General features: G+C 42.4%; 1 protein-coding gene across 1 annotated transcript in view; it reads left to right on the forward strand.

Moving 5' to 3' along the window:
* Positions 1-24,527, forward strand: part of PTGFRN (prostaglandin F2 receptor inhibitor) — a 115,984-nt gene that overhangs the window by 41,318 nt on the left and 50,139 nt on the right. The window contains exons 2-4 of the mRNA XM_006899575.1: positions 2,670-3,038; positions 6,301-6,714; positions 15,119-15,499. Of these exons, the coding sequence (XP_006899637.1) occupies positions 2,670-3,038; positions 6,301-6,714; positions 15,119-15,499 (1,164 nt within the window). The remainder of the gene's footprint in view (positions 1-2,669; positions 3,039-6,300; positions 6,715-15,118; positions 15,500-24,527) is intronic.

The raw sequence follows: 24,527 nt of genomic DNA on the forward strand, positions 1-24,527 counted from the left end.
GTGTCACTTTTTCAAATGTGGTGACAACGGCTCAGAAAGTTGGTTACTGTTTGGTATAAGGTATGTCAATGCCCTTTGAGTTGCCAATGACAAATTATCTTAATAAGAAACTTGAGCAGAGAATTAGTATTGCAAGAAACTAAAATGTACAAAGGAAGATATGTATGTGAAATAACTTAGAAGGCCAGGTTAGGTCTAGGGGCTCAGATGCTGCTATGCCTCTAGGCTTGTCTCTTACATTGCTGATGGCTTTGTCATCTGGTACAGACACTTTAGGAGGAAATCATCTCTGATTTCAGAGTAAAGCACCTTGATTCCCAAGAGATAGAAACTGTCTGTTGTGAAACTCAAATAAATAGAGCTGGGAAGTTTCCAGTTACCTTGTTTAGGTCTTGGTATTTATTCATCCTACGACTGGGGTTGACAGGCCAGTGAGTGCCATCTGTGGGCTGTTATCAGGAAGGAAGGAAGCTGGGTAGCTGCGTTCTCTTCCTGTTTGATTTATATCCCCTGAAAACTGCTAGAAAGTCAGGTGTGAGTTGATTCTGACTTGATAGCGGTGAGCTTAGTTGAGCTGATTAGAAGAATGAACCAATCTCTCAAGTGTGGATAGTAAAATTTTGTCTCATGTACTTTGGTCATGTTTAGGTCATGTATTAGAGGGACCAGCCTTTGGAGAAAGACATCATGTTTGGTAGAGAGTCAGCGCAAAAGAGTAAGACTCAACAAGGTCTGTTGACACAGTGGCTACAGCAGTGGGTTCAGTCACATCTGTTTTAAGGATGGTGTAGAACATGGTAGGGTTTCATCCTGTTTGGCCTCTGTGAGTTGGAACCAACTCCGTGGAACCTAACAAAAGAAGACCATTATACTGATATTTTCTATTTGGTTTAATTTTATTAAAAACAAAACACTGGTTAATAAAACCATTTTTTCCCTTCATAACGGACTAATCGGTGGCAACCTAAAGTTTGAAAACTATGAATTAAGGCAGTGAAAAACAAGCACGTGATAAACACATAAAACTGAATGTAAACAATGGAACTTCCAGTTTCATTGATCCCTTGTTACCTGGCAGACTCTCAGCTGGGCATTTTATTGAATTAAGTTGCTGAATCCTTCCTTCCCTATCCTATCAGCCAGACAACCAAAGCTAAGGATATTTCTCAGGTTTAAGTTTCAATCTCTTTGGCTTCAGAGTCCATGCATTCTTCTCTGTATTTATAGAACAGCTTCTTCCTGCTCTTGTTCGTAGCACAGCACAGAAGAGCCATCCAGGTTCATTTCATCTGAATGAAAATCTGACTGCAGTTAGTAAATCCACTACAGAATTATGTTGGTGTTCATCATAGTGAAATTCATTGTCATCCAGTTGGAACTGACTCATAGCTAACCCTCCAGCAGGTTTTCAGAGATGGTAAATCGCACGGGTAGAGAGTACTCACCTTTCTTCCACACAGCAGCTGCTGGATTCCAGCTGCCTGCCTTTGAGTTGGCAGCATCAAAGGGCACATTCACAGGTGCCAGTCCCTAAGGGCTCTGTGTCTTGTGTGCTTCTTGAGAAAGGAATACTGAAGGCCTCATAGCTTCCTTAGCGGCACGCCACTCCATCCCCAACACCTAGCAACCACATGGCACCCGCTCTCCTTGTGCGTCCTCATTCTGCATTTAGATCAGGCTAAGAGTAGAAAGAAGGAAATGAGCCAGAAAATAGAATATTAATTCTTGGTAGAGTCGTCATATTTTAGAATTAATTTATAGGCAATGTCAGATAACTAGAGTTAAATCATTTTATCAGCAAGCTGCTCTAGGATTTAAAAATTGGCATCCATCATTGTAAATCAAGTCTCAGGAGCCCCAGGGAATGGTCTCTAGGGATGAGGGGTGATATGGGCTGGGCACAAATGTAAATACTTGGTTAGCTGTGTCCTTCTCTTTCCCACAGAATGAAAATATTTCTGCATCATTTTGTCGGCTAATGGTAGGCTAACTAGTGATGGAAAGGGAGAATCTATGGCAGTTTATGGTTAACCTGCTTTTAATACTTTTCTTCCTCCCTGTCAATCTGAGGAAACTGATGCATGAGAGACACTAATTTCAGCAGAATAGTCTCGGCTCATAGTTCTAGAAGTAGTCCCCACCTACTCCTTCAGAGACTCCATTAGTGTTGTTGGTGTTAATGGCCGCCTACTTGGTTCTGACTTATGCCAACCCTGTGTACAACAGAATGAAACCTTGCCTGGTCCCTCACCATCTTCATGATCATGGGCAGACTTGAGTCCATTTTTGTAGCCACTGTATATTTTGAGTACCTTCCAACCTTGGAGGCCCATCTTCCCATACTATTTCAGATAATATTACGTTGTGAACCTTAGCATTTTCACTGACTAATTTTCAGAAATAGATGGCCGTGCCTTTCTTCCTATTCTTGTCATCATCTAGAAGCTCCATGGAAATCTGTCCACCTTGGGTGACCCTTACTGATACTTGAAATATTGGTGGCATCACTTCCAGCTTCTCAAGTAGGATCCCCTTTACTCCAGTAGTTCAGATGTCGTCATTTTTGCCATGTTATTGTGAGCAGGAGTATCCGTGGACTTGGTACTAGGAAGTTAATAGTAAGAAGACTTTTGGGAACTCAACCTGCCTTTTTTATCTTTTCATTGCAGCTCTTTGTCAAGGGCGTGTAGTGAGAGTTCCTTCAGGAATCCTGGTCCGGGTGGTGGACACCGAGCTGGTCATTCCCTGCAACGTCAGCGACTATGATGGCCCCAGTGAGCAGAACTTTGATTGGAGTTTCTCCTCCTCGGGGAATGTCTATGTGGAGCTTGCGAGCACCTGGGAAGCGGGCTTTCCAGCCCAACTATACCGAGAGCGACTGCAGAGGGGAGAGATCCTGCTGAGACGGACAGCCAATGATGCTGTGGAGCTCCACATAAGGAATGTCCAGCCCTCAGATCAAGGCTACTACAAGTGCTCAACCCCTAGCACAGATGCCACCGTCCAGGGCAACTATGAAGACACGGTGCAGGTTACAGGTACAGTAGTTAATGGGTCGTTATGATGGGATTTCATCTACCACTTGATTGTGAATGACTCTGCTAAGGACATGAGCTCTGTTTGCTCATCTGTGTATCTAAGTAACAGTATCTTACTTGACTGAATGTGGAGAATGTGTCAGGTGGCCCCTGAGGGTCCTTTATTTACTCCATAGTCAGAATGTGATCTGAGTCATGCTGTGGCCTGTTAGTTGGAGTTAATGGATATGGTGATGGAGAGCCCTGCTCTGTAGCCAGCTTGTCTACCCTCAGTCAGTCAATTCTTAGCCTTTTCACTTGTCAGCTATGCTGTCATGGCCAAGTTACATAACCCCTCTATGCTTTGACTTCCTTTTCTGTAAAACAGTACCTACCTTAGAGGCAGTGAGCACTGAGCTAATTGTGTGTAAACTCTTATAGCATTGCCAACAAGATTAGTGACGAAAAGTTAACGATCATAATGATGATATTCACGTTTATGGGAAGAACATACTTCACAACTCCTGTCTGTCTTTGTGCCCTTTGTGATTTTAATGTCTGTTTTTGCCAGAAGTTATTATAGATCATGTGTAGAGAGAATGTGTGATCATTGCAAGCTTTTTATGGAACATAAAAGTGACTTGACTATGCAAATAATCACATTTCATGCGCCCCAGAAGATTAAGTGCTGGGCTACTAACGGAATGTTTGAAGGTTCAAATCTACTCAGAGGCACTTTGAAACAAAGGCTAGGTTATCTACTTTAGAAAGATGATGGTCATTAAAAATACTATGGAGAATAGTATTACCTTACACACATGGGGCCACCCTGAGTGAGTTGGAAATGACTTGACAGCTGGTTTGATTCGGGTTTTTCATGTATCTGGGGTGACCTTCCTTTTTTCATTTTCCATAGTTTTTTACATTTACTGCCACATTCAGTTCTCTGAACCCAGTGAAGGAGATAGGGTTGGTTATTGTCTTAATTTGTACATGAGGAAATGGAAGAGCATAGGTTAATTACTTGCCTAGAATCACACAGCAAATTAAAAAGCGAGCAGGAACAAATAATTCTAGTTTGGGGTTAACAAAATAGAAACATTATTATTGCTGCTGTATTAGAATTACATAATTATACATTTATTTATATACTATTTCCAAAGAGCATTTAAGCCAGAGTAAGAATGTATTTAAAGATCCCTAAAGAAAAAGATACCTATGTCGATAGAGGGAATGGCCTAACAAGTCATCCTTTTTGTAAGATAACTATATCATGTACTAGTTGTTGTGTTGTTGAGTACCATCGAGTTGGAACCGACTCCTAGCTGACCTTCCCTTCAGGTGTTCAGAGGCAGTTAATCGCACAGGAGGAGACTGCCTTTCCTCCTCCCACGGAGCAGCTGGTGGCCTTGAACTGCTTGCCTTCAGGATTGCAGTGTAGCTTCTTACCACTAGGCTACTATTAAAACATTAAATTTCTATTACTATTATTACTTATTTTTTACAAAAAATCCCTAATGTGTATATATGTATGTGTACATACATATTTAAGTCTCATTAAGAGATCTTCTAAAACAGATGTTGCATCTTTATTAGAGTCCCAGGGTACTGCTAACAGTTAAACATACTCAGCTTCTAATAAACCAAAAGGCTGGAGGTTTAAGGCCACTAGAAGCACCTTGAAAAAAAGCCTAGTGATCAATTCCGAAAACCAATCATTGGAAATGCTGTGCAGCACAGCTCTGCTCTGACACACATGGGATTGCCAGGTGTTGGAATCAACTTGATGACATCTGGTTGGTGTACATAACCAACAGGTCAGACTAACTCTTGTCCCTCCTCCTTACAACTCTCATTTTGAAGAGTCAGAAGACAGCAGGAAAATTTCTCTGAGTATGTGTTTGTTTCTTTCTTTGGAGGGCAGGAGCTAGCAGTGGCTCTCCTTGGGTGAAGAAAACAGATGTATGACTTAGACTGACCAGTGACTCAGGTGGCAGATCCAGGGAGGGCCTTGCATGTGTAGGGTACCCCTGGCCTTCAGCCTCACTGCTTTTGTAACTATTTATCTATGCCCTGAGGGATGAACTGGCTTTGGGAGCTGAGTCGCATTAGCCAGACTCACAACTTATGTGTATGCTGGGTTGTCAGCATGTTTATTTTACAATAGAGCTAATTCTATTTTCTCTCCCTTTTGTCTAGAGTCAACTTGAGCAGGAACACTGAGTTAGTTTCTGAGAGTAGAGTTGGGAGACATTCCAAAGAGATGACCCATAGAATAGCCTGATTTTCCATGCCCCTTGGGAGAGACCTCTCTTGTTGCCAGATTTCCGATACCCATTGCATATAACTTCTCTTCACAAACAGCACTCAGTTACTTCCATGCTCTTTAGCCCTCTTTCTCTACAGTCTACAGAAGCTCTGAGCCCTCTTCCAGTAGGTCTTAAGAGACTAACAAGCTCAGATTGCCGTTTTCTCTGGCATATTCCTGTCCACAGATACACTTTGGTCATCTGTCATTCTTGAGCATTTCTTGTGCCTCAAGCCAAAGGCAGCTCATGCCACCCTTTGTCCACTGCAGATCTTACTGGCTTAACTCACGATGCCTCATTTCCAGAATCTGTAGGGCCCCTCTCCGGGTCCTGTGTCCTACCTAACCAAAGGGGTGTTTCATTTTTATTTGCCAAACATTTTACAGTGATTTCTAAGTGCCAGACACTTTCCTCTATTATTAACTTGTTCACGCCCTAGCATCAACCCCATGAAGCTGGTCAGGTGTTATCCCATTCTTCGAGATGAGGAAACAAAGGCACGGAAGCATTAAAGAAACTTGTAAGGATGACAGGAGCATATCCCCAAGACAGATAACAGAGCTTTAACCAGCCAGTTCTAACCACTGGTAAACCAACTGCTGTGGAGGCGACTGACTCATGGTGACCCCATGAATTGTATTCCACAGGTTTTTCACTCACTAATTTTCCAGAAATAGATTGTGAGACCCTGCTTTCAAGGGGTCTCTGGTTGAACCTTTTGGTTTAGCCAGTGTGTTAACTGTTTGCATTTCATTTTCGTCGTCTTTGTTAAGGCAGAAAGTCAATTGCCATAATCTTTGAGTCACAGTGAGGAAACATGCTCACTCAGGCATTGTAACAGGCAAAGGCAGGAGAAACTTGCCTGTGGCCACAGCAGCAAGCACAGCTCAGGCAAGAAAGTTCTAGAAGTGGCCGGTATTGCTGCCTGGGGGTCCACTGGCGCCGACTGAAGCAGGTGTGTTTTCTGCCCACAGTGCTGGCCGACGCCCTGCACGTGAGCGCCAGCCCTCAGCCGTCCCCAGCCCTGAGCCTGCGGGAGGGCGAACCCTTTGAGCTGCGCTGCTCCGCATCCACCGCCTCGCAGCTGCACACGCACCTGTCTGTGCTGTGGGCTGTGCACCGTGGTGCTGCGGGCCGCAACATCCTCGCTCTGACCCACGAGAGTCGCTTCCGCCCGGGCCCCGGCTACGAGCAGCGCTGCCACAGCGGAGACGTGCGCCTGGACACCGTGGGCAGCGACGTCTACCGCCTCTCCGTGTCCCGCGCCCTGTCCGCTGACCAGGGCTTGTACAAGTGTGTCGTCAGTGAGTGGATCGGAGAGCAGGGGACCTGGCAAGAAATTCAAGAAAAGACGGTGGATGTCGCCACTGTGGTGATCCAGCCAACAGGTAGGTGTCTGGGGAGTATATTTTATGCTATTTTTTTTCCTAGGCCATAATAAAATCCTCATCCTTTCAGGATAAGAGCTATTTCTGATCCTCATGTGAAGTTTGCCGGTTGGAGGTTGAGGGAGAAATGTGGTATTGGGTAGTATAGCAAAGAGTGCCTGTCAGTGTTTTGGATTAAGTGTTTATAGTTTTGCTTTCCAGCTGTGCTTTATCTAAATTCCATGGAAGCTGTGTTATACTTAGACAGTTCTTTTGTTAAAAGACTTAAGTATCAGTATCAGGATAACTAGTAAGATGTGTATAACAGGCCAGAAAGGGAAAGGAAGCGGGGGGAGGGGGGGCTGAAGGGGGAGGGAAGTGTGTGTGTGTGTTTAGGGGAATCACTAAAATAACAGCGTCGGGAGGGAGGGGGTCAAGAAATTAGGGATCAGGAATCAGATCAAGGAAGACCTGAAAAGACAGGGTAATAGTAGACATACATCAATGATAATTCTTTTTATAAAATGCAGTGTATATGAATGATCATATCACACATGATGTGAATGAAGGAATGTGTGAAAGTCAGTGTACCTGAATGAAACACAGTGTATATAAATTTTATGTGCACATCAATATAAAATTTTAAAAGATTCTTTTTTTAAAAAAAAAAAAAGTTGGATCATAGTCTTTTGGATGGGATGGGTCAGGCCTAGTGGTCATTGAGGATTTGGGTGAAGCTGCCTATATAGTGTGCCCACTTGGCTTAGCTTTGTCTGAGATTTCCTGAATCATAGACTCTTCCCATCCCAACAGCTGTTGAAGCTATGTGCCTAGCTCACTGCCAAACCTCTGGTGTTAACATGCCTGCCTTTCAGGTCCTCCCCATGCACCTTCTCCTGCTAGGCGAGGGCTTCTTCAGGACTGGGCTGCTTCTTGCTTTCTTGTGGGATATGTCCCTCAGGAATGTCCATCTCTAGTTTGATACCCAGGAAGCCTTTCCATTTGTCATTTGTAAATTAAACTTTTTTTCCTTATAAATCATCCTATTCAAATTATAGAGGAGCTCTGGTGGCTTAGGAGTAGGGAGTTGCATCGCCAACCTAAAGACACATGGTTAGAATCCACAAATTACACGAAGGGTGAAAGATGAGCGCTCTCCTCTTGTGTGATTTATTGCATCTGAAAACTCACTGGAGGGTTTGCTGTGAGTAATGACTCAGTAGCACAACAACATTGAAATTATAGAAACAGTTAAGAAAACGCAAAATGCATTTTTGAAACCTATAAAAAAAATAAGAAAGAAAAGTATTGACTCACTGTCCAGCAAGTATCAGTGGAGAGCCTACTGTGTGCACTTTGCGCTGGGCTCTGGGGTCAGTGGTGTAAAGGCTCTTTCCCAAGCTGTAGGAGCTTACCACCTTGACAGAGACAGCCCACAGCTACCATTGAAGGGTAATGGGATTGCAAGAGTGAAGGGATGTACCTGGTTTCATGGGAATTTAACATCTTCAGACTGAGTAGTACATTGCAGCTTCATCTTGATTTTTAAACTGAGAAGACCTTGACTGGCCTCATTTCCTGAGCATAAATGTGAGTGTGTGCTCAGATTAAAAGTAGAGCAGGGAGCAATACACATGAGAAATTGTTCACCTCAGCGAGCTGCCTCCCAAACTCCAGTGGTATTCTGCCCTGAGTTCTTTACTCTTTATTTATCCCACCACACAGGAGCTAGGTTGGTTCACAGTGAGTAGCAAAAAGCTGAGCAGAGGTTCCTGGGTGACTGTGGCCCTATGTGGGAGTTGTGTTTGTCAAGGAGGGAGCTGGCTTCTCACAGCCAGTAATGGTTCCAGTGGCTCCAGAAGTCACTTTCCAGATCAACTCAGGTCACCTTTGTCACAGATGATCTCCTTGGAGTCTGCCCTCAGAAACTTCCAGACAGTCAAGTTTCATTAAAAGATTGTTTCAATAGGGTAAAAGAATGAAGAATTACGTGTTTTAGGTTAGCATCAAGTTACCTTTTTCTGTAGGAATTTCTATCATAAAGATTTTCTTTTAAATAAGCCATGAAACCCAGCTTATCTAGTTATAAGATTTGAATGCTCTTAAACCTATTAGGCAGGTTATTCTATCTGGCTCTCGCCCAAGACTGGAGATTGAAATGTGTGTGTGTGCACGTGCATGCACGCGCACCACAGTCCTTCTCAGAATTAATGTGCTTTAAGGAATAAAATACAACCCATAGGATGACAAAGGAAGTAATTACATTTAAATAGTTATCAAAATATTTTCAGAGCAGATGCGTTTTGTAGTAGTACTTGTACTTCCTTAATGATAGTATGTTAAACAATAAGATCTAATGGTGAGTCTAACAGCATCTGTAATTTTTAATAGCAATGAATGTGATACTTCAAGTTATCTGCAACAAGTCTAATGGGATAGGGAAATATTTGTATTCCTTTGAGGGCAGAGTTCCAGGAACAGATAATACTATTCTGGATTGTTATTTACTTTTATAATGGAAGAAGATGCTAAATTTTGTGTTTACAAGAACTCAACACACCCTCAAACTCATTGCCATTAAGTCAGAGACGACTCATAGCTGACAGTCCCGTGGGTGTTTAGAGTGTCCTGCAGAGCTACTGGTGGGTTTGAACTACCAGATAGACACCACCTTTGATTTTGCAGCACAGCCCCCTGTGGACTGCAGCAGAAGCTAGTAAAAATAAAGAAGGTAATTTTTTTTCCCCTACCCAAGTTAACAGATTCTCAGAATTCTGTTTGTACACTCCAGTTTACAGTAGAATGACTTCTCTCTCTTCTTGCCAATACCTGCTCTATGTGTAGTAGCTGGTTTCTTAAATAGTATCACTTTATTATAGTAAATGGCACAAGGCTACTTAAAAAACACACCTGTGACAGGAGCGGTCTGGTTTATGTGTCTAATTTGGTGTCTGATTTGCAGATTCAGTACATCCATAGAAGGCAGGCCACCAGAAGCTTTGTGTGATGGCCACACCCCCAACCTTGCATAGCAATTCCTTAGGACTGGTTTATTTTTTCTATTCCTCTTGCTCCCAGTAACTTTTCTTCTCTCAGCAATGATCCTTTCTCTCTAACTCATTATAGTAGCAGAAGGAGAAGTTGGCCATGTGGGGAATGTAGTTAGTAATGTGACAAGATACTGAACCACTAGCCCAGAGAAAAATTAGAGAATCAGCTGTACAGTTGAAGAAACATTCCTGACTATTTCTCAGCAGTCCCCTACCCCCAGCAAAACAAACACAAAAAACTCCTAAAGCTCAGTGCCATCAAGACGGTTCAGACTCATAGTGGACCTCCACTGGGTTTCCGGGGCTGTAAATGCAATGAGACGGCCCATATTTTTCCTGAAGCTCTTCTGGTAGATTCAAACTACCAGAGATGTGCAGCCTGTGGGTTAGCAGCACAGCTTGCGATGGACTGTGCTCCCAGAGCTCCCAACAGTAGTTCTGTTGTTGTTGTGTTGATTGCCTTCGAGTCGAGCATGACTCATAGCGACCCTAAGAACAAAAGGCCTGAAGCCTTTTGATTTATCAAAAGCCTATCATGATTTATCAAAGTTCATCGAGTTTCTGGAGGCATGTTGTTTAGGAAGTGGATGCCACTCCTGCCTGTACCTTAGAATTGTTTTCTTTATGCGTCCTTCTAGAGAGCTATGGTGGCTTAGTGGTAAGGAGTTGCACTACCACCTCAAAGAAATGCAGTTCGAATCTGCGACATGCTCCGCAGCAGAAAGATGGGAAGTTCCCTCCCATGCAATTAACAGACTCTGAAAATCTGCTGGAGGGTCAGCTGTGGGCAGTTTCTACTAGAGGATACACAACAGCAACATACATACATATAGTTCACAGCGGTGTTGACTACCTCTTCACTTAGCAGAGTCCTTCCTGAACCTTCTTTCACCTCTAGTTGATTGATTGATGCCTCACCAGAAAGGATATTTATAAAATTCTTACCTTATGTGTAGCAGACTCTGGCCAGTGTAGCTTAAGTGTAGCCACCACCTCAGTGAAGGATTTTTTGTTACTATAATACTGGGTTTCAGTGGAAATTCCACACTAAAACAGACTAGGAAGAAGAGCCTTGTGATGGACTGATGAAAATCAGCCAGGGTAAACCCTGAGGAACACAGTAGTTCAATCTGGTTAAGATGTCACGAACCAGGGCTAAATCTAATCTGATTGACTTGTCTCAGAGCCAGCAGAGATTGGCTCAGGCAGAGTGGTCCAGGGTCTCTGATCAAGAGTGATGTGTTTTCTTGCTTTGGTGAGTAGCTATTGGGGTCTTATAAGCTTGTAAGCACCCACTATTGATCTGTCTGGAACAAAGAAGAGAGTAGTTATTGTTATAGTCTTTGTGTACCATCATCTAGTCAGAACCAATCGATGGCTGACCCTCCAGCAGGTTTGCAGAGGCAGTTTAATCACACGGGAGGAGATTGTCATCTTTCTCTCACAGAGCAGCTGGTGGATTTGAACTGCCACCAGAGCTCCCTAAAGAAAAGGGTAGAAAAGCAAAAGGGTATGGACACAGTAAGTTCCAAGTACTAATGGACCATGTGGACTTCACATTCCATCCTCCTAAGACCGGAATCTCTTTAATTCTTTGGTGAGGTCCCTGACAGCAGATTTTCCTAGTGAAACACAAAGACCCTCCACAAGATGGATTGACACAGTGACAGTAGCCGTGGGCTTGAGCGTATCCGAGGTCTCAAGGACATTGGAGGTAGGGCAAGGTTGACAGCACTTGTTAATAAGCTCACAGAGTTGTAGTCAACTCGATGGCACCTAACAGCAACAAAACCCAGAAAAATTAGGTGATGCCTAGCTAACATCACTGACTATCCTATATAAAATTGTAGTAGAATGCTTTGAAGTAGGGAAAATGTGGAGCAGATTTTAAAAAAACAAAACATCAAAATGACCAGACTTACTGGTGTGATGGATCTCACGTTTCCCTTAGTCGTCCTTTGAATCTAGAACCAAACCAAGCCCCATAGCTCAACTAGCAGCAAAAATGTTATATTGTTGTATGTACCACTGAGTTAGAATCAACTAATAGCTGGCTCTACTGCAGGTTTTCAGAGGCAGTAAATTATATGACAGCAGATTGTCCGTGTTTCTCACAAAGAACAACTGGTGGATTCAAACTGGGTGCCTATGGGTTGACAGGACAACTCTTTACCACTAAACCACCAGAGCTCCCTACAAGTGGAAAATAGAAATGTCTATAAGGTGAACGAACAGGAAGTTCTGATGATCTAGGTTGTAGCAAGTTGTGCTAACCCGAAGGCTGTGGCTCTCTGGCATCTGCAATTGTGCAGGAGAAAAAGGCATCCTCTCCTCCCACTGAGCTTTACAGCTTCAGAAAGCTGATGGAGGGTCACTGTGAATTGGAACCTACTTGATGGCAAACTCAAACTTGAGTTTGAGTTTTGATAAAGTGAACAGTAGCATTAGGGAAGCACTCAACCCTAGCAAAATCAAACACATAAAATCAAAAGAGTAGCACATGCACCAGGACAAAGCTCAAAAGGCTTTGAGTAGGTTAGAGGCACTCATGGAAGCAGGGACCTCGAGGAGGAAGTGGAAGATTATGATTATTTTGTAGGTATTGTGATGTCATGGAATAGGATATATGTAAATGAATAGAAAGCTAATTTATTTACTTTGTGAACTTTCACCAAAAATAGAATAAAAGAAAAAAAAACAACCAAGTATTGTTTTTAAAACTGCAGAGTGTTAAGGAGAGGTGCACACTATCGAACCAGCTGAGGCAGGCATTTTGTACACTGAATTCTTTCAAAAGGTACCCTCACATCACTTTTGGCCCCTCCAAAGGAGTAAGGAAGAGACAATTTGGAGTGAGGGTGAGAAATTAGGTTTTTAATTCCTTTTTCTAATCAAGGGGGATTTTAAACTTGGCTAGAAATACCTGCTCAAAATACCAGGTTTAGAAAATATTCTTTTGAAACTAATTTACTCCAGAGGGCATGAGCTCTTGGTGCTGAGTCATTTCTGAACAAGGTACCAGCCTTTGTTGTCCAAGCTTGTTGGAGGCAACAGTGGATGCAGAATGGCTCTCACTAGAAGATCAAGATGTGCCTGCATGTGAGAACCCTGGGAAATGCTGGCTATTTATCAGCTAAGAACTTGTTCACAGAGCATTACCGCACAGCGGATGTCTTTCTGTTCTGGTTACAGATGTTCAAGCTTTTTGTTGTTTTCCTTTTTAAAAAAATCTCCTGTATCGTGCAAAATATTTTTATGTAAAAAGCTTTGGCATGAACATCTGCCAAGAGTCTGTGACATCTGATACTTAAATGTTGTGTCTAAAGATAGTCCTCTTTTAATTACCTACATTAATGAAAGAGGGCAGTAGTATGGGTAATCCCCAAATCATTGTGTTTTGGTTTTAGAATATATGTTTTGTATCTGTTCTTAAGGTGGGTATGCCTAATAGAATAAAGAATGGTCAGAGTACATTGTATTTTTAAGACTTGACTCATGAGAATACTGTTTGAGTTACATTGAAGGTCCTTGTGTTTAGGTTTTTGTTTTTCTCTTTGCCCAGGAGACGGTGTAACAGTTTAACTCTGTCTTCTAACTCTTAATGCGTTCTGGTGGCGTAGTGTATATGTGGTGTGCTGCGAGCTGAAAGGTCAGCGGTTTGATTCCACCAGCTTCGATGTGGAGACAGATGGACGATCTCTTTCTGTAAAGATTTATAGCCTTGGACACCTAATGAAGGGCCATTGCGAGTACAAATTGGCACAGCAACAGTGGGTTTGTTTTTTGGGTTTCCTGTCCTGCCTCCATCTCTCCAGTGATAGTAGTTACCAGTTAGAAGTGAGCTATGCTTTCTCTATAAAGCTACCCAAGCCAGATCATGCATTTGTAGGAAATATCATTTTAATTTTACCATGCTCAACAAGTTTCTTATCAAGGGATAGTGTAGCAGTTTAGAACAGAGTCCCTGTAACAAGTAAGTTGTTTGAAGCCCCTTCTGCCACACTTTATCTGTATTACTATGAAGGAGTTACTGCACTTCTCTGTGCTCAGTTTCTTCACCATCAAAGTGATAATAAGAGAAGTATCTGCCTGTTACAGTGTCTAATGTGTAGTAACTACTATGTATGTGGTTGTTACTATTTAATATTTAAATATTTTTATATCATTTTAGAATTTTTTTAGTGTGGTAAAAAATAGATAACAAAGTTTGCCATTTAGTCAATTTTAAGTTCAGTTCATTGGCATTAAGTGACACTCACAGTGATGTGCAACCATCACCACTATCTAGTTCCAAAACTTTTGCATCACCCTGGAATAGCAACTCTGTGACCATTAGGTGATAACTCCCCATCACTGTCTCTCAGCAATGCTGGTAACCATGAATCAACTTTCTCTCTGTCTGCTTGCTAATTCTAGGTATTTCATGTATGTGGAATAATTTTGTCTTGCTGTATATGACTTAGTTCCCTAGTATTTTTAAAGCTTATCCATGTTGGAGCATCTCTGTGTTTTCAATTTTTTTTCTTTCTTTTTGTGACTGAGTAATGTTCCATTGTGTGTATATGCCACATTTTGTTTATCCAGCCATCTAGGGAACCCTGGATGGCACTGTGGGGTAACCCACCATTTACTTTACTGGAGGAGGATGAAGCAATCTGTTATCATAAAGCCTAGGAGCTTCATAAACCCTATGGGGTAGTCTTCCCTGTCATTGGGAGCTCTTGTGGCCTAATGTTACAGAGCTGTACTGCCAACCTAAGGGCATGCAATTTGAATCTACCACCTGCTTCGTAAGAGAAAAATGAGCAGTCTCCTCCCGTGTGATTTACTGTCTCTGAAAACCTGCTGGAGGGTCAGTTAGTTATGGGTCCGTTTTGACCCAATACTACATTACAACAACAATGTAAGTCAGAACCAACTTGAGGGAACTTAGTAGAGTCATTTGTTAGTAGGTATATTCTATTGTGGAGGTGCTCTGGTGCCATAATTTGTACCAAGATGCACTGCTCACCCGAAAGTTGTGAGTCTGGTGGTTCTAATCAAGCAGCAGCTTCTCAGGAGCAAAATGGGCAGTTCCCCATTCAAGATTTACAGCTTGGAACTCTGTTGAAGTATGTCTGTAAAGTAGAAGCCAATTTAACAGCGGTTTGAGTGTAAGGTTTTTTAATACATTGTTCTTAGAAATAAAAAAAAAGTGTGATGGTTCAGTAATTTATTCAATAAATATTTCTCAAGTGCTTCAACTGTTCAAACCCTTTTGACTTAATTCCATTCCATAAATTAGAACTTGGAAGTAGATGATATAAAGGGCGGGGTGCGGAAGGAGCAAGCATAATCCAGATTATCTAAATGCATTTGTGTTTTTTGCTTTTAAGTTCTAAGACTAACTGTGGCCAGGAACGTGTCTGTGGCTGAAGGAAAGGAACTGGACCTGTCTTGCAACATCACAACGGATCGAGTGGATGACGTCCGGCCCGAGGTGACGTGGTACTTCAGCAGGTTGCCCGACAGCAGCCTTCCTGGCTCCCACGTGTTGGCACACATGGACCGGGATTCCCTGGTGCACAGTTCTCCTCACGTTGCTTTGAGTCATGTGGATGCACGTTCTTACCATTTGCTGGTTCGAGACGTAAGCAAAGAAAATTCTGGCTACTATTTCTGCCATGTGGCACTCTGGACACCCAGGCACAACAGGAGCTGGCACAAGGTGGCTGAGACCATGTCTACCCCCACAGGTGTGGATGTGACCTGGTTAGGTGAGTGGTTTGCAGAAAGGCTCCTAGTCCCTCTTGCTAATCCCTCTCTGGAGTGTCTGGAGAGCCCCAGTTCTGTGTGTTTTTGCATGATTCTGGCATTCTTTTTATCAGCCTGGCATATTTTAGCTTGGATAGATCCCAAGCTAGGGATGGAGGCAAAATTGACTGAAATAGAGTCTGGCAGGCAAAGGAGATGTTTCGATAATGTGGCCTCAGTTGTCTCAATACCCTCATTTGAGAGGATATAGTTTCCTTTTGTTGTCAAGAGATTTACAGGGAGGGATCCCTGCTGAATGGCTCTGTGAAATGGATCTTTGTTGGAGGAAGAATGCTGCAATTCTTCCTTTCCTTTTCCTAGACTCCTAGGTGCTCTCTTGAAGGAGCTGGTGCTTTTCCAAAGCTCGACGCATAAGAATTCCTTCCATTAACTGAAAGCAGTTTTTCCACTGAATGCCCTAGAATCCAAAAAATGTCTCTATTTGCAATTACCAGCTAAATGTGGGCGCCTTCCTGCTTTTCTGAGGGTTCTCTTGCCCCAGGTACAAGTCCACAGTTCTGACTGCAAAGCAGCTCTGGAGTGCTGACCACCTTGCCATTTATAACTGTTTTAACATCTTACTCTCTGGGTGAAGGTCATTAATAATCACGTCCTGTTCATTTCTAACTTTTTTACCTTTCCCGCTTCTTTTTTGCCTAAATGTTTGCTCTGTGGACCTAAGTTACCCTGATTTTTCCTCATTTGGGTTACTGTCTTGTAATTGCAAGTAAATTTAGGAGGGCTGGGATTGAGTGCATTGATGCCTACTCCTGTTATTGCAAAGCTGAGGACAGGCGTGCCAGTAAGCTTTCCTCCTAATGTTGACTGTTCTTGATCTACCAGGAGTGTTTTGAGCGTATTTTGAGCATGTTTTGAGCAATAAAGCATTTAGCATTGTTGTGGTTGTAGTTTACTGCTTTCAAGTCAGCCCCAGGCTCATGGTAGCCTCATGCACAGCAGAAGGAAACACTTCCTGATCATATGCCATCCTCACAATCAGTTGCATATTAGCTTGTTGCACTCCTCTTGGTTTCCATAAGTAGATATCAGGCCTTTCAGACTATGCTGCCTTAGTCTAGAAACTCTGCTAAAATGCCCTCAACATCATAGCAACAGTCAAACCACTAAGAGAGCATTATATTGCCTGGAAACTAAACCTGGGTCCCCACATGGAAGGTGGAATTCTGCCACTCAGCCACCATTTCCTTTTATTGTAATTATTAGGAGGAAAAGCAGATCTTGAGGAGACCTGGTGGTGCAGTGATTAAGCACTGATCTTTTAATAGAAAGGTGGTTGGTTTGAATCACTCACTCCTTGGGAAAGATGTAGCAGTTTGCTCTGGAAATGGTATGGTTTTGTAATCTGTGAAGTAGTTCGTTCTTTCATATGAATCTGAGTTGACCTGACAACACAAAGCAACAATAAAATTTGAGTTTTACAGGCTAAGAAGTCATTTAATCCTTTGTCTGATGCTAAACAGCCTTTAGCCTTGACCTCCAACTACTACTTAGCTCATTTGTATCTCCACCTCACATGCTTCTCTTAAATTAGGGGCATTTTCACTGTGTTTATTTTCAATAAGCTTGTAGCATTTGGCAAGGATAGGGAGTTGACAGGTGGGAAGAGAGGTGTCAGGGAGGGGAGCATTGGGTGAAAGCAGGAAGTACAATCCAGTACTTACTGAGACTAGACAAGGTGCTAGTTAAGGAGTTCAGGTAGAACAGTGGTTATGCGCTTGGCCTCTAACTAAAAAGTCAGTGGCTCTAACTCACCAGCCACTCCATGAAAGAAAGATGTGAAACTCTGCTTCCCTAAAGATTTCAGCCTTGGGATCCATCTGGGGAACTTCTGCCCTGTCCTGTAAGGTTATGATGAGTCAGAATCTACTGGATGCCAACATTAGTTTTCCTGTGAGCAAGGTGATACTTGAATACCTGAAAAGTGAAAAGGACGTGGTTTATCTGGGGAGCTTTTCTTCCTGTTGTCTGAACTCTGCAAGAGATTCAGTATGAAGTACTGAACTGGAACAGTGTTGGCCCAGCTAGAACTCTCCTTAGCAACTATCAAAATAAAACAGATGTTGTCAGCACCAGAAGAGTTTTCCTCTCTGGGGCTGAATTTGTTGTGCAGCTCTGATCTTCTGTGCGTTCTGTGGGGCTGTCACTTCTCAGAGCAGACCCATCCACCCCTCCCCCCACAGCCTCTGAGTCTGAGCTGGAACCTTTTTTTTTTAAAGTGCTGCCTGCACTCCAATTTGAGGGCCTCTTTGAAGTAGTAATGCATTGATCCTGGCATACCCAGGAGGGAGACTCAGTCCCTGTCAGAAAACAGAAGAGGTGCTCCTGAGAGGGAATGGGCTCTTTTTAACTGGAAGGGATTTGTTGGTGACTGTATTCTCCAGAGAGTAAAAAGAAATAAAGAGATGAAATTATGGGAAAGCTTCAGTTATTATCCCAAGGATCATGTCATTTGTTTCTCCAGTAAAGTAAAAACCATTGTGTGCAAGTCATCACTTGCTGTTCCCTGACAGATGTTAAAGCATGTATAACCCATACCTTGCACAGCATTTTGCATATAATAGGCACTCAATAAATACTGTTGAATAGATGAATAAGTCAATACCAGGCATGGATTGTGTTAAAATACGAGCAAAGGAAAACTGGGCTTGCAAAGAAAGCAATCCTCTTCTGCTCTTAGATTATTCACAGATAGTCTCACATGCTCAAACCTACTGGGAGTAGAAGTGGCATTTAAAAAAAAACCCCAAAAACAAAAACCACAAAACCCACTTAATTCTTCTGTTTTCTTCCTCTTTTCTTAAACCTTCTCCTCCTTCGCTGGGCTTATGACTCACCATCACTGCTGCTTAGACAATTGTCAGGAGGCAAGTTGGGCATGAGCACAGGAGCACATCTTTCTGTGAACCTCCCTACATGCAGCCCAGAAACTTCTGTGAGCTTCACTTGGGGTAGAACCTCTTTAAGTGGCCCAAACTGACAAGGGGACAGGTGCCAAATATTCTTTATTTATAGAGGGCTTTATTTCGTTTGAGTGTGGAATTTTGTGACAGAAAAATTCTTTAAAATGCAGATTCATCCGTAAGATATTACACAAAACTCAATTTTGCCACTTTATAGATTAAGAATAATAATCACCATTTATGGAGTACTTAGTATGTGCCAAGCACTAGGCTAAAGGCTTTACATACATTATCTCTTTTAATCCCCACAAGAAACTTGAGCAACAGGTCCTGTTACTATCCCCACCTAAAAACAGCTCTCGCAGAATTACGGAAAGACTCAACAGGGCTTCATCTCTTCGCTGCTCAGGGACAGGAAGAGTGGGTGGGCTGGGGATTCACATCAAGGTGGCTTCCTCACACAGGTGACTCTCTTCTGGGGCCTTATCCTTCAGGGTCATTCCACATGGCTGGGCTTCTCATAGCATGATCTTCATAGGATAATCACATTTCTTACATGGTGGCTGGCTTGTTTCCAAGATTCAGGAAATAGAAATTGCCAGGCTAGGCCACATAGTGGTGGAGTGGACTTGAGGGGGAGGGATTGCATAACAATGAAAAAATTTTTCTTTCTTTTCAAGGAGAAGAGTGAATTGGAGGGAAAGGGGTTTGTAGGGAGAAAAGTGCAACAATGAATGACTGGAAAACCTAAGTAAACTTTCATTAAAAGTAATTTTTTAAAAATCAATTAAAAAAACCATTCAAAGTAATAATAAAAAACAAAAGTCATGCCTAGAACCATCACAGGTCACATCCACTGTTTTATGTTGGTCAAAGCCATTACAGAAGGCACTCAAATTACAGGGAGTAGAAAAGTAGTCTTTCTGTCTTTTTAAAAAAAATTTTCTCGTATACTGTTTTCAATTTTATGACTCATTTCATCAACCGATTTATTCTATCTAGAGTTGACAAGTGCTGTAATGTCCACAGTATTAACGTACTGTATTCTTTTAGGCATCATTTAAATATTTTCAGTCTGCTTTGTATGAAAAGAATACAACTTTTACAATTTTTTTTTCTTTCCCTTCCATCCCTGGTAGCCATCAAAAATGTCTCTTAACACATGGCTGCAAAAGACGGCTATAGCGGAAAAAAATGTGTTCCTAAGCACAGTCGTCAATTTAAAAGTGTGCGGCAACGTGTTAATGGGAAAAAACGTTGCTGTTAAATACCATTGAGTTGTCTCCAACTCCCAGTGACTGTGAACACCATATCTAAACTTTGCTCTAGCCTGTGTTATTATCACAATCTCTAACATCCTTGATTCCATTGTTAGTCCATCTTGTTGAGGGTCTTCTTTTTCTCTGACTCTCCACCTGCCCGAGCACACTGTCTTTTTCCAGGATTGGCCCCTCCTGACAACGTACCTAAAGAGAATAAGATGATGTTTCCTTGCCTCTAAGAAGAACTCAGGTTGCACTTCCTCTAAAACAGACTTATTTATTCTTTTGACAGACAGATCATGGGATATTGAGTACTCTTCATCAACACCACAGTTCAGAGGCTTCAGTTCTTCTTCTTTCATCCATATTAACTAGGAAAATAGAAACTCTGATCCATTGCTGTTGAGTCAGAACCATCTCCTAGCTGATCCTCTAGCAGGTTTACAGAGGCTATAAATTACACAGGAGGAAATTCCCTGTCTTTCTTCTGCAGAGCAGCTGATAGATTGGAACCACCTGCCTTTGGTCACTAGGCCACCAGAGAATGGCCTAGTGGTCAAGGGCTGGTGGAGTTGAACCTCTCCCTCTCTATATCTGGAAAATGTACAGAGGCCGTATTACTGAAAGGCATGTGGGGTGAAAAGTATTACTGTGGCCGACACTGGAAAATAGGATGCTGGTTTATTTCATTTTATGAGAGATAATTAATTTGACTTAAAACTATAGCCCATGGTTATTTGCCCCACATTGAAGGAAAAATATGGTAAATGAAGGAAGAATATGGCAGTTACCCCCGCCTTCCCCCCCCCACCCCACCCCCACCACCAGCTTGATCACCTCCTGAGAACCTTGATAACATCTAAGCTGGTCCTATCAAAGACCAGACCAGACAATAGATCCTGATAAGAGTCTGAGCCTGATCAAACTAACCCAAGGCTAACTTAATTAACAACCCAGATTCTGAGAAATACCATCGTAGACCTCCGTAGGACCCCTATAAGAAGGAACCCCCTAGACTGCCCGCACACCATTTCCACCCTGTCCTCATGCTGTGTGGCTGGGTGACTCTCTCACACCCCACAAAAAAGGCCTGTTTCTTTATTTCTCTTCCTTGAGCCCTTGTGTTCTTTTTTATATCTAACATATGATTCCCTGCTCGCCCTCGCGCCCGCGTGCTCTTTTTTCTATACTAACACACATTGCCATCTCCTTGGTTGGTCTTAAGAATGAAGCGTCCTTTTTTTGTTGTTGTTGTTGAACATATGGATAACACAGTTTTTACCAATTCAGTACTTTGCAGGTGTGTAACCTAGTGGTGCACATTAATCCTGTGTACCTAGCACCTGGCTTTGTTGCTGAATTTCCCATCATCATGCACAGATCCTCACAACTTCCTAGATGATGATGACTCTTTCCCCTCACTCTTATCAGCTTTGTTTTCTATCCTACATTTTCCTATTCTTAAAGAAGGTTCACTTTTTAAAACAAACAAAAACCTCTTCTATTTTTTCAGGTGGAACTAGGGCAGGGTTTGGTCTTCTGGATAATTTGGTGGGATTCAGCTGCTGAATGGGCTGGTCTAGAGCATCTGTGATGGTTTTGATGTTTGGCAGGAACATTGGGAGTGGGGTATTCGGCCACATCCCCATCTCTTAATACCGATTCTGGGCTTCTCTACAAGGTCTCTTCAGCAGTCTGGCTGGCCACAAGTCAGGACTCCAAGAACTAGTATCCCAGAGACAAGCTGTGGAAGCTGCTAGTGAAGCTACACTTCACTTTTGAAACTCAAGAGTCCTGGGTGTATGGAGTTGTGTCCTCATTTGCTTGGGGTTGTTGCATGGGTCAAAGTGGATTGGGGTCTTCTCATGTCCTATTGTGTAACCAGGATGCCAAGCATCTGTAGCCAGAGTGAGCATGATGAATTTTTTAGAGGGTGAGAAAAAGCCATTTTTTCCTCTTAGAATTTGTGTCCTACTTTGAAGGAGGGAGGGAAAAAGATTTAAAATGACTTGAAAAAGGAAGCACAATTTAAAACAGGAGAAATAATAATAAAACTAAGAGCAAAGGGCCAAAAAAATATATCAAAGAATATAGGTATTGGAGTGTGGTTAGGAAGAATTAGTTACTGCATCGGAGCAGTGAATATGCCTCTGAAATTTTGAAGAATTGAGGCAAAAAGAGATTGATTTATACAGTTTTCATCTGATAAAAGATAACATAAATGCTTTCAGAGAGACAAACTTTGTCTTGGCACTGAACTCTTCCTGTACTTTTTGGTTTAAGGGGCATTGGATAACATAATGGACAGTGCTTTCAACTGTTCTTTTACAAAAGGCTCTAAGTGATTGTTTAAATGGATGTTTCTTATATCCACCCTCTATAAAAGCTGAGGGCATAAATCTTTAGCATGTAAAGGAGTTTCTGTAAGAAACTGAATTACTGTAGGGGACAAAAGATGCCTTGTGTTGATGATCCCATTTAGTATATGGCTAAAACTTAGAGAATTAGAGAAATGGCTAGTTAATCACATTAAGCCATCTCTCTCCACTATCAGATGTCTTAAATGAGCCTTTGGCAAGGCTTGGATGCTAATCAGTTCATGGTTGAGCTCCCTGCCTGCAGCACTAGCCCTCTGTGGTGTTAATTGGAGAGGGTTCCATGAGCTGCCATACAAGGCTCTGGAGGAGGCAGAGCTGAGTTCTGCTGCTCAGGCTTAAGAACCTGATTTGCATTCTTCCCCACCAGAGGACTATCCCCTCTTCCAGCAGTGTGCCAGCAAGTAAGGTAATTATTTTTCTTTGAAAGGAGCTGTTAATCTGCTAAGTACTTGGTAGAAACTTTCAAATTATGTGCCGTGTACATAGGCGATTCGATTTAGATCAGCCACGTTTTAAGGGCAGTTACTACCAGCTGTCCCAGATTACCTCTACAGGCAAAGGGGTATGGGGTTAAGAGCACAGGCTTTGGAGACAGGGAGACCTGTGTTTGAAACCCGTTCCTCCACCTTCTATGTATGCTATATTGGATGTGTTTGTTGTGTGTGTTTCTTTCTTTCTTCTTTTTTTTCCCCCCCTTTAATGTAGTGGTGCATATATGGTGTTTAAAGAGCACTGCCTGGCACTTATGTGCTCAGTACATTTTTATTCTGGTGGTGGTGATGGTTTGTTTTTGGGTGCTGTTAAGTAGACCACAAGCCATATGAAGAGCATGGCCCCACAAACAGCAGATTTGTATCCTACCCTGTCCTGTACTGGTGACTTATTAGCATTTGGGGGTGATCAATATCTAATGTACTCTTTCCCATCATGGTAGGTCTGGTCTTTGGTAAGGAGTTGTGTTGCCAACCCAAAGGCTCACGCTTCAAACTCACCAGCTGCTCCATGGAAAACAGATGCGCAGTGTCCTCCTGTGTGACAGTGTCCTCCCATGTGATTACTTGCTTCTGAAAACCAGCTATGGAGCGGTTCCAAATCAACAGTACACAGTAACAACATGTTTCCCATCAAGTTCTAACTATTTGCGATTCAGGAGTCTGTCTTTGGGTAGAAAAGCTAGGAATATGTATGTCCCAGAAGAAACTGCTCCCATCAGGAACTCAGCACCACAGTCCCTTCCTTTTCTGTTGTTGTTGACTGTTGTCGAGTCGAGCACAACTCATAGCAACCCTATGAGCAAAAGGCCTGAAGCCTTTCTATAACTATCGTCATTTATCAAAGTTCATAGAGTTTCCAGAGGCATGTTGTTTAGGAAGTGGATGCCACTCCTGCTTCCTCCCAAATCTGGGAAGTGAAAGAAGGTGAAAAGTTGTGAGTGTGTCTTTAGGTGTGGGATATAGATATTTCCCCCCCCAATCTAGTATTTTAATGACTCTGAAATAGGTAATACTGAATATATTTTACAATGATGCTTCCTTTGAGGTGGATTAAAGTACACCACTCAAAACACCTCAAAACAATACCTCCTTATTTAAAGCTGTCTGTTTGAATGTTGTTGTTAGGTCACAACTCAGCGACCCTGTCAACTACAGACCTGAACCTTACCCTCTCATGCTCCATACTCAGATTGAATGTTGAAGATTATATAATTGCTGTATAAGTGATGAAAGGGAGTTCTGGTGGCAGAGTGATTAAGTACCCGGATGCTATTGGTTAGAACCCATCAGCTACTCCAGGGGAGAAAACACCGGGTGAGCTGCTTCCATATAGATCACAGCCTTGGAAACCCTACATAGCAGGCCTGCTCGACCTTATAGGGTTGTCATAAGTCAAAGTAGACTCAGTGGCCCTAACAGTAACATACAGTGAATAGTATCAGATCTTTTTGACAGTTGGTCAGTGTGTGGAGCTGCCTCTAAAGCTTATGCCCACATGGGAGTAATAAAGCCATGTCATCCACAGAGAAGAGAGCATTTATTCTCCCATTTCCTCTAACTCCAGCATGCAACCTATTCAAGTGAAGTTATTTCAACAAGGATAGTAGAGTAGGACCTATTGCACATAGTTCAGGATTGATGTCTTGGCTGTTACCATTACACTAGTCACCTGGGATGTAGCCGACTTTGAGAAATCATTCATAATCCAGTTGTGTGATTAGGTTGTGCTATTTTGTCTATAGCAGCAGTCAGGCCATAAAACCAAAGTCACTCCTTAATTCTGCCCATATACACTGTGCAAGAGCTTAGTCTGACCACCTTCTCTGGAATTGGTTGGTTGGTTTTTCATTTCAGAAGTGTATACTGGTCATGTTCTAATCGTTTTTGGATAATCTTCAGTAGAATCTTGCTTGCATGTGAAATCAATGACACTGTT

Source organism: Elephantulus edwardii, unplaced genomic scaffold, assembly GCF_000299155.1.
Source record: "Elephantulus edwardii isolate Elephantulus edwardi_28Jun2011 unplaced genomic scaffold, EleEdw1.0 scaffold00262, whole genome shotgun sequence".
NCBI classification, from domain to species: domain Eukaryota; kingdom Metazoa; phylum Chordata; class Mammalia; order Macroscelidea; family Macroscelididae; genus Elephantulus; species Elephantulus edwardii.